This window comes from Triticum dicoccoides, chromosome 3A (assembly GCF_002162155.2).
Source record: "Triticum dicoccoides isolate Atlit2015 ecotype Zavitan chromosome 3A, WEW_v2.0, whole genome shotgun sequence".
Taxonomy (NCBI): Eukaryota; Viridiplantae; Streptophyta; class Magnoliopsida; order Poales; family Poaceae; genus Triticum; species Triticum dicoccoides.
The window spans coordinates 760,695,727-760,706,704 of record NC_041384.1 but is presented as its reverse complement, the minus strand read 5'-3'; the positions used below and the strand labels follow the sequence as shown (position 1 = coordinate 760,706,704).

General features: G+C 47.0%; 1 protein-coding gene across 1 annotated transcript; it reads right to left on the bottom strand.

The window, feature by feature from the left end:
- Positions 1 to 8,001: 8,001 nt before the first annotated feature.
- Positions 8,002 to 8,615, bottom strand: LOC119270780 (metallothionein-like protein 2C). Its single transcript, XM_037552835.1, has 2 exons — positions 8,401 to 8,615; positions 8,002 to 8,301 (listed from the first exon to the last, which is right to left on the bottom strand). Exons 1-2 carry the CDS (start codon positions 8,535 to 8,537, stop codon positions 8,202 to 8,204), a joined length of 237 nt encoding a protein of 78 aa, XP_037408732.1. The 5' UTR covers positions 8,538 to 8,615; the 3' UTR covers positions 8,002 to 8,201.
- Positions 8,616 to 10,978: the final 2,363 nt, after the last annotated feature.

The following is a 10,978-nucleotide window of genomic DNA, read 5'->3' as shown; positions in this document are numbered from 1 at the left end:
GGAACTTCAACTTCAATCGGATCCGTGGCACTTTTTAGCTGCGGGGCTTCTTCAGTGAAGGGATCCTCCTGAACTGATGGTGTGTGGATGTGTTCCAAAAACACGTTGCTGGGAATGGCTTCTCTTTTGGAACCAATTTTCGCCAAATCATCAGCTGCTTGATTTTTCAGTCGGGGTATGTGATGAAGTTCTAACCCCTCGAATTTCTTCTCCAGCTTTCTCACTGCATTGCAATAACCAGTCATGGCCGGACTTCTGACGTCCCACTCTTTCATAACTTGATTAAGCACCAAATCTGAGTCGCCATAGACCATGAGGCGACGGACGCCGAGTGAAATGGCCATGCGCAACCCATATAAAAGTGCTTCGTATTCTGCTTCGTTATTGGAGGAATCAAAGTGGATTTGAAGAACATATCTGCGCTTATCTCCTCGGGGGGAGACCAATACTACTCCGGCACCGGAACCATTCAACATTTTGGAACTGTCGAAGAACATGGTCCAATGCTCCGAGTGAACCTGAGTCGGCAGTTGTTGTTCAATCCACTCGACGACGAAATCTGCTATTGCTTGGGACTTGATAGCTTTCTTTGCCTCAAACTTGATATCTAGAGGAAGGAGTTCAATTGCCCATTTTTCCACTCGACCAGTTGCATCTCTGTTGTGCAGGATCTCTGACAATGGAGCGTCGCTGACGACCGTAATGGAATGATCAGAGAAGTAGTGAGCAACCTTCTTTGTGGTCATATAAATCCCATATACAAGCTTCTGATAATGAGGATATCTTTTCTTTGACAGGGTCAAAACTTTAGAAACATAATATACTGGGCGCTGAACTTTGGAGGCTTTTCCTTCTTCTTCCCGCTCGACCGTAAGTACCGTACTGACGACTTGTCCCGTGGCTGTGATGTAAAGCAGCAAAGGCTCTTTGCTGATTGGAGCAGCAAGCACCGGCTGGATGGAGAGCAGAGCTTTGAGCTCTGCAAACGTTGCATCAGCTTCAGGAGTCCACTCGAACTTGTCTGACTTCTTCATCAATCGGTAAAGAGGCAATGCCTTTTCACCGAGACGAGAGATGAATCGACTTAAAGCGGCCAAGCAACCAGCAAGCTTCTGGATGTCGTGCACTCACACGGGACGTTTCATCTGGAGTATAGTACCGACTTTTTCTGGATTGGCGTCGATTCCCCGTTCGAAAATGAGAAAACCGAGTAACTTTCCGCCAGGAACTCCGAATGTGTACTTTGATGGATTAAGCTTGATATCATACCTCCTGAGGTTGGCAAAGGTTTCAGCAAGGTCAGTCAGCAGGTCGGAACCCTTCCGTGACTTGACCACAATATCATCCATGTATGCTTCCACATTCCGACTGATTTGAGTGAGCAAACACTTCTGAATCATCCTCATGAATGTGGCTCTGGCATTATTGAGGCCGAATGGCATGGTAACGTAACAGAAGCACCCGAATGGAGTGATGAAAGCTGTTTTAATCTCGTCAGGTCCATACAGACGGATCTGATGGTACTCGGAATAGGCGTCTAAAAAAGACAGTCGCTCACATCCCGCAGTCGAGTCGACTATCTGGTCGATGCGAGGGAGAGGAAAATGATCTTTCGGGCAGGCCCGATTGATATGTTTAAAGTCAATGCACATGCGAAGTGACTTGTCCTTCTTGGGGACCATGACAACGTTGGCGAGCCACTCGGAGTGGTAAATCTCTCGGATGAACTCCGCTGCTAAGAGCCGAGCCACCTCCTCACCAATAGCCTTTCTCTTCTAGACGGCGGACCGTCGGAGATGTTCTTTGACGGGTTTCACTTTTGAGTCGACTCGTAGGCGGTGCTCAGCCAGCCCCCTGGGAACACCCGGCATGTCAAAAGGCTTCCATGCGAAGATGTCCCAGTTCTCACGGAGGAACTAGATGAGCGCTTCTTCCTATTTGGAGTCGAGTGTTGCTGAGATATGAGTCGGAGCAGCACTGGGATCGGTCGGGTGAATGTGAACCGGCTTCGTTTCACCAGACGACTGAAAAGCTGATTCTGTAGCAAGCTTCTTGGCTCGCAACAAATCACTCGGGTCTGCAGTCTTCTGGTACTCCTGCAGCCCCACCACTGCCATCTGAGCATCAGCGATCTTTGAGCCTTTCTGAAAACACTCTTCTACTTTCTTCCGATTGCCCGTAACAGTGATCACACCTTTGGGACCAGGCATCTTCATTTTGAGATACACATAACATGGTCGAGCCATGAAGTGTGCGTAAGCTGGCCTGCCTAAAATAGCATGATAAGCACTCTGGAAATCCACAACTTTGAATGTCAACTTTTCTTTGCGGCAATTCTTGGAATCACCGAAAACCACATCAAGAGCAATTTGGCCAAGTGACTCAGCCTTCTTCCCAGGAATGACTCCATGGAAACTCATGTTGCTGGTACTGAGTCTGGACATCGGAATGCACATCCCTTTCAACGTCTCAGCATACAGTATGTCCAAACCACTGCCACCATCCATCAAGACTTTGGTCAGTCGAGTGCCTTCAACAACTGGGTCGACCACCAAAGCTTGCCTCCCAGGGGTGGCAATGTGCGTTGGGTGATCAGACTGGTCGAATGTGATGGCAGTCTAAGACCACTTCAGATAACTGGGTGTCGCCGGAGCAACCATATTCACCTCACGGTTGATAACTTTCAGTCAACTTTTGCTTTCAACATCAGCAAAAATCATCAAGGTGGAATTGACCTGGGGGTATCCATCATCACTGTCTTCCTTGTCCTCAACTTTGTCCGACTCCTTTTCCTTATCTTTGGGCTGTTTGCCCTGGAACTGCTGGATCAAGAGCCGACACTGTCGAGTGGTATGTTTCGGGTAAATGAGCTTACCCTCTTCATCTTTCTTGGTGTGGATGTGACATGGCAAATCCAACACATCATTTCCGTCTTGATCTTTAACTTTCTTGGGGTTCCAAGGCTTTTTGGGTTTCCCCTTAAACTTTCCTTGAGTTACAGCCAAGGCTTCCCCAGGAGTAGCTGGCTCGGCTTTCCGCTTCTGTTTCCGATTGAAATTTCCTCCTTCGGTTTCTTGGGCGACTGACTTGTGCTTGCCACTCCGGAGTTGATCCTCATCTTCACCATTAGCGTACTTGGTGGCAATCTCCATCATCCGATTCAGATACATGTCTCCGGTTAGACCGAATTTTAGATTCAGTTCTCTCTACTTGACGCCTTCTTTGAAGGCACAGACTGCTTGGTGATCAGGCACATTCTCTACCGTGTGATGTAACGTGATCCATCTCTGGATGTAATCCCTCAAGGTTTCATTCGGCTTCTGCACGCAAGACCGCAGTTCCGTCAGTCCTGCCAGTCGCTTGCATGTTCCTTCAAATGTAGTGACAAACACTCGGGCGAGATCTTCCCAAGTGCAAATGCTGCTGGGTGCTAACTGATTCAGCCACGCTCTGGCCGAGCCCTCCAACATGAGAGGCAGGTGCTTCATGGCCACTTCATCATTGCCACCACCAATCGGGACAGCCACTCGGTAGTCTTCAAGCCAAGTATCGGGCTTGGACTCACCAGTGAACTTACTGACTCCAGTCGCCAACCTGAAGTTGGGAGGAATCACAGCGGCCCTGATGGCTCTACTAAAGCACTCTGGCCCTAAAACATGTACTCTACTGCTGGTTGGTGCATCTCTGTCGTGACCTTCTCGGCGAGCTCTGTTCCTGTCGACCAAACCTTGAACGAGAATGGATCTCGCATCAAAGCCTGGTTCCCTGGGGTCGACTGGAATCCTTCGCCCAACACTATGAGGGCGCCTGTCATCCTGCTGTCGAGGCACATACGATCCACTCCTCGGGGGAGGGGTGGGCACTCAACGTCGGTCGTCATGATCGAATCGGTGATCATACTGCTCACGGTTTCCGTACTGATCACGCCGGTCCCCACGTCCCTCGCGCCTCGGGGGCGATCTTGGACTATGAGCCGACTGGACTGTGTCTGCAGCAATGGATCTGCTATGAATCCTGTTCCGCGACTGAGAAACAGCGGAATTCTGGTCTCCTGCTACCTGGAGTAACGCTCTGATCTGTAGCAAGCCTCTGCCAGCCTCTGATTGGGAAGGCTGGATCGACTCTGCTATACAGGCTGCAGCTGCTAAATTCTGAATCGGAGTTCGATATACCTGCGAGGGCGGAAAGAGCCGACGTCGACTGGATTCTGGAACCCGTTGTCGCGCACGCTCATCGAGTGCTCGCTGGAGGTTCTCCAGTCGAGTGCGCTCAGCCAAGTTTGCCAGGCGCGCGTCCTCCAAGGCACGAGCCTCGGGTGTTTCTCCAACGATACGAGTGTGCAGTGCATCCATGTTCCGGCGACGAAGTTCTTCTCTCTGCAGCGACGTGAAAGGCTCGGGGAGATATTCCTCATGGGGATGCGACGGGTCGCCTCCACCCGCGCCTCCGTCGGTGCGGGGAAAACCGGGAGGACTGCGCGGTCCATCGACCATCAGAACCTCCGCCGCCAGATCACTGCTGTCGCACTCGGATGCGGTCTCTGCGGAGCCAGTCAACAGGTCGAGCAGGCCGTAGAGGGATTCGTCGGGCTCGATCGCCGTGACTTGAGGGGTGGCCGACTAGCGTGCCACCGCGTGTCTCACCCACCGCTGAAGTCTCGACCGACCGGAGCGCTTGCGCCGGCGGGAAACAGGGAGGGAGGACAACACAGGGGCCGACCGATAACGGGTCGACGGTTGCCGCAAGAGGACGCCGCGAACGCATGCGTGAAAGTGTGTTGCCCCGTGGACAGGGAGTGCGTCGACGTTGAGCGGAGCCTCCTGAAGCCAAGCGGAGTCGTCGGCGATGAACGTGAGCGCGCCGAGACGGATCTCGCGGCCCTCCACCAAAACTCCGCCAGAAACCATGCTGATTTGGATCGGAAAAGATCGCAACTACTCCAACAAATCGCCAAGACACCTGCCCCAAGGTGGGCGCCAACTGTCGTGGTTCTAAGTCTGACAGTAATGTAGGGGGGGTAGGTATGGAGAGGCAAGATCTTAGCTATGGAGTAGTTGTAAGCACACGAGGTTTACGAGTTCAGGCCCTTCTCGGAGGAAGTAATAGCCATACGTCTCGGAGCCCGGAGGCGGTCGACTGGATTATGTGTGTATGAATTACAGGGGTGCGAACCCTTTACACTGAGGAGGGGGGTGGCTTATATAGAGTTCGCCAGACCCCTCCGGCCCTCAGTTATGCAGGGTTTCAAATACATTAAGGTCGGGCGTTACTGGTAACGCCCCTAATAAAGTGCTATGATGACCATAAAAGCTACTTAATGACCGACCGTTAGCGTGCGGAGTGACTTTAGGTCTCCTGGCCGTCGAGTGGTTGGATCTTGGTCGAGTGATTGCTTCTTGGTCGAGTGTCTTCGAGTCTGTCGAGGGGAACACCTCCAAGTCGATTGAAAGGTGACTTCTTCTAGAGATGTCCTTGGGTAGGGCAGTTAGGACAGGTCCATGACCCTACCCTAGGTACATAGCTTCATCACATACCCCCTCCCACTAGGCACACATTTTGGGCCGGCCCAAGTACCTCATTTTCGGTTTTGGGAACGTTCTAGAACCTTTCCAGACCAGTTTTTTTCCTTTCGGGTTATTTTTGTTTTTTCATTTTGATTATTTCATTTCTATTTTTCTTTTTTGTTTTTACCTTATTTATATTTTTCCTATTTTCATGTCATTTTTTATTTTCTTTTTTCACTCTTTCTTTTTTTGAACTTCTTTTCAAATTTATGAACTTTTTAAGGATTTTTTAACATTATTTGAAATTCTGAGCATTTTCCAATTTCATGAACATTATTTTATTGTGATTATCTTTCAAATTCACGAACATGTTTAAAAGTTCATGAATTTAATTTAATCTTGAATATTTTTTGAATTCACAAATATTTTTTTCATATCTGAGAACAATTTTTTAAAATTGTAAACACTCTATTGGAACTCATGGACATTTGAATCGCTGAATAATTTTTGAATATAAATATTTTTTGAAATCTGGGAACAATTTTTGACATTCATGAATACTATTTGTTTGACAAATATTTTTCGAAATTAATTAACATTTTTTGAATCAACAAACATTTTTTGATTTATGAATATTTTCGTAATTGAGAATCATTTATTTAGTTTTTTGAACAGTTGTTTTAATTTGTGAACATTTTGTTCAAATTCTTGAACATTTTTGGAATATGCGAACATGTCTTTGGAAATCAAGATCTTTTTTGAATACATGAACATTTTATGATTTCTTTGTTTATTTCTTTCAAAATTGACGTTTTTGAAATTTGAATTTTTTTAAAATCCTGAATTATTTAAAAAATAAATAAACGAAAAATAAAAATAAATAAATAAAAAAGGCGTGTCCCGCCCCGCGCATGGGCCGACTCAAATGGGTGTGCAAGGGAAGGGGATGCGCACTGGCTTGACCGCTAGCGCTTAGCGTGCCAAATAGGAGCTCCGGGGGTAGGGTGGGGTGTTGTAGAGCACACCTCAAATTTTATATCAAGGAAATCATCAACGAATCCTTTTAAATATTGTTTTACTGGTACAACATACATGAGGTTCACTCCCTCCGTTTCCATTTAACCTCCGAAAATGATAATTTGTTTCTTTGACATCACAAAAGAGCGTGCGATATAGGCACCACGGCATAAGTCACCAGGCCACCAATTTCATCAAGTTTTAATTGTTCATGATATAGTTGTCGCCGCTAGGGCACTGCTGCACTATTAGTAGAGGGGAACACACCCATCGTCAACCATGGCAATCTAGTTATGAAGTAGCTGGTGCAAATAGTACATCAAACTAAGACACGGTAATTTAGACACAACAGCACGTGTCTGTCTTTCCTCCTCCTCAAGAAAAGTTTCCTTTCTCATCCCGCTGCCGCCGGCGCCGATTCCCCGGAATGCGGAGGATCTTGGCCCCCCGGCAGTGGGAAGGACCCGTTCTCGTTTTTGTTAGGTTTAACGTCTTGGTTGGGGCTGTGTGACGGTAGCGATGTCCCTGGGTAGGAATAATGTCTCCCACATCCGATCCTCGTCCCGGTGGTGCGAATAACATCGGAGGAGGACATGTGGAGGTGCGTCCCTGCCGGATCTCACATGATTCTGTCGTGCTGGACTTTGGTGGATCTATTGGATCCATTTTTGTTTGTCTTCGTTTGTGTGGTTATAGGTTTGATCTTTCCAATCTACAACTCTTTTCATCGGCGATGGTTGCTACAATAGTGCGATGGTCTTTTAGAGTCTTAGCACGATGACTTACCGACTGTCTACTACAATAAGGTTTGCCCGACTCCGGTAAGGGAGGGGCGATAACGGTGACGCACGTTCGGCTCGCTCCAGTGAGTGTAGTCGTCGCTAGGTGGTTCATGGACCTGGTTATAATTTTTGTACTGCCATGATTGATGAATAGATTAAAAAAAATTCTTGAAAAAAAAACTAAAGCGCGCAAAATAAGCTTTTTTTGGGGTTTAACCAAATTTTATTCATCGAAAACCACAAAGAGTGGGATACATATCGGATCATGGGGTTGGCCAAACCAGACGTGAGTACGTGACACCCTTTGACAAAGATTAAGCGAGAATTTGGCTAAACTATGTGTCTCATGATTGATAGCACGACTTTCAAAAGTGTCAAGTTTGTATTGTATGTATCTCATACTCAACTTCGGCCAGTAATATTCACACGTATCAAACACCCTTACGGCCCTGATTCGACCCTCGTTTCACAGAGCAATACCCCTGTAAATTTACACTTCTCCATCCATCGTTTTTCCCAGGTGTGGCCGATGATATACACCTGTAAAATAAATACATGTGTATAAAGAAAGATACACCGATTCCAAGCGGTGCATACGTTGCTTTAAGAGAGCATTCAGCTGGTCTATTAGCAACCCAGGCACCTCGCAAGTTGATAGTAAACATGGGCCAGAAGCTGGTCTATAACACAAACACATGTATAGGTTAAACCACGGGAGATTTTATTTAGGGGTCGGTTTACATGCATGGGAGTGCACCTGCTCTGCTCATGCTGGCAGGTGCTTACATACATACAAAGACCCTCGATCAGGTAGCGTTACATGGTACTAGATGGATGGATGGATCGATCATAGATATGATGCATGCGCGCGGTGCATGCATGATCGATGATCAATGATCTAGCAGCTGCAGCAGGAGCAGCCGCAGCTGGTGCCGCACTTGCACTGGGTGCAGCCGCAGCCGCCATCCTCCGCCGCCATCTCCATCCCGCCGGAGCTCCTGCACCCATCCATCCATCCTTAGACCCATAGCAAGATCAACATATATAGTCATATTACAGCGAGGCGCATGATGTATGAGGAAAGAGAAGGGACGTACGCCTTGTGGGTGGCGGTGGCGGCGACGAGGAGGGTGGCGCCGGCGGCCTCGACCTCGGGGTACATGTTGCAGCCGCCGCAGCCGTTGCCGCACTTGCAGGCGCTGCCGCAGCCGCAGCTTCCTCCGCAGCAAGACATCTTCGAGGTTGCTTGGGATTGGATGGAGGCCTTGATTGGTGTTGGCTTCTTTTGTGCTTCTTGCTTGCTAGCTTGAGTAACAATGGCAGGCAGCGAGAGCTATTTATAGGCGAGTGAGCATCAAGAAAGGAGGAGGAGGAGAAGATGAAGAAGGAAATGAGAGATGCTCCACTTTTGGCAAAGGATGGACGGGAGCTACCGCTTGGAGAAGAGGAATATAGATAGGGCCGCCTCCTCCCATAATTTGATTCCCTTTGTCTCTAGTCACTACTAGCATCTTTCTTACATCAAAGGAGCCATGAAAGGAACTAGAGCCAGCATTTTGTGGGTATATCGAATTATTGGTGTACCTACTAACTCCCGTTTCAAAATACTAGCACGAATGCCCGTGCGTTGCAGCGGGAGAAATATACCAGTTCCTATGAACCATGGTTGGCCAGGTCGAGGAACTGTGTCATGTCACAACGGTTGACGATGAGAAAATAAAAAGATGCATGATTTGAGGATCACGACGTGAAGCTTAGGACATGGGTTATGATCTGGAGTAAATGCATCTGACTGACAATGTTTTCTTGGAAACTCTCGATCCGGTGTGTTGCAACGGTAGAGAAAAATTGGCCCATAGTAAGATTTAGTGAGAATTATTTGTCTAAACTACATCCAAAATTCAAGTAAAATTTAGCTTTATCAAAATATGTAGCAATCATCTTGTTATTTGATTTTGAGCATTGAATTGGATTCCTATCGAGTAAAAAGACACCCCAAAAGATAGACACATACTATGAGAACTTTAAATATACGTTCAATCTTTAAATTCGAAATCTCATATCTGTAGTTCAAACCTAAATTTTAACGTAATTGGAGTTTAGGTTGATAGAAATAAAAATATGGACTAAATACTAATGAAATATAGATTTGATGTAGGCTTGCTTTTAAGTTGCTGGTATTCTTCCATCGTGATGTGTGTTCGTACCACCATGTGTCATGTATTTGTATTGACAATAATGTTTCACATGTGTGATCATTTTCTTCTTCTTACGGATTGTTTCGGTCGATGGCGAGAAAGTTTATCCCTTCTTGAAGAGATGTTGCAGCAGAAGTCGACTTAGTTATAGATGTCTATTTGATATCTAATGGTTCGACCCATGGCTAACTTTGCTAAAAATATTTGTGTGCATCATAATGAATGATGCAGAGGCCGAGGGTCTAATATCCTTCTAAAAAATTATTTATTGACTCAGTCGATTTCGTCCCAAGACCCAAGCGAACATGCCCCTGCACAATGCATGCCAGCAGCAATTCAACTGCTCGCTCGCCAAATGATCGCCAACATAGTATACTGTCTCTGCTGCTTGCTAGCATGTGTTGCTACTGAACAAGTAAAGATATATAATTATTTAATTATAAGCCTGTGCATTGCTACGACTTTCAAATGGATATAACACCATTCCATATTTTCTCGCTTCTTCTCAGTATATTTTACTTACCTTTTTTTTCCTTTTCTCCTCTTTCTTTCTTGGCTGAGTTTTTTTTAAAATGGCTAAATTCCTGGGGCAGTTGTTTGTTTGTTCTTGGAGACGGTGTGCTCTTGTGATCATACGCTTTGTGTGTAATATCTCAAAGTAATTCTCTCAGAAGCGAACTGTAGGCAGCAAGTTAGCAGCAGCACACGCACACATACACAGACATCCAACAATTTCGCAGCCGCACACATATAGATACACATATCCAGCAATTTTGTAGCAGTGCACATGACGCACACGTCAACCCGAACCAGCGCCCCTAGGAGGCAGCTCTCCCAGCCTCCCCAGATCAACCCGCATCATCATAGTCGCTGGAAAGCCCTGCGACTCCTCGCCGTCTACTCCAATGCAGACTGGGCGGGCTGCCCTGACACTCGTCGCTCCACCTCGGACTATTGTGTCTACCTTGGATCCTCATTTATCTCATGGTCATCCACGCGGCAGCCTACGGTCTCTCGTTTCAATGTTGAGGCTGAGTATCCTGCGGTGGCCAACACCGTCGCCGAGTGTTCGTGGCTTCGCCAGCTGCTTCAGGAGCTCTCTTTCCCTGTTGACCGTGCCACGGTGGTCTATTGCGACAATGTCTCGGCAGTCTACCTCTCCGCTAACCCGGTGCATCATCGACGGACCAAGCATATTGAGTTGGATATTCATTTTGTTCGGGAACAGGTGGCCCTTGGCCATATTCGTGTTTTACACATCCCTACTTCCCAATAATTTGCATATATCATGACCAAGGACTTGCCTACGGCGTCATTTTGAGAAGTTCCGGTCCAGTCTTTGTTGTGCATATTTGTGTATTGGGCCCACCTCCTAGTTGCCTTGTATAGTTGAGGTCGTGGCCTACTCCTGTACATCATATATACCTGCGTTTGCACCTGAGGAGTACAACACGTAATTCCCACATCATACACTTTT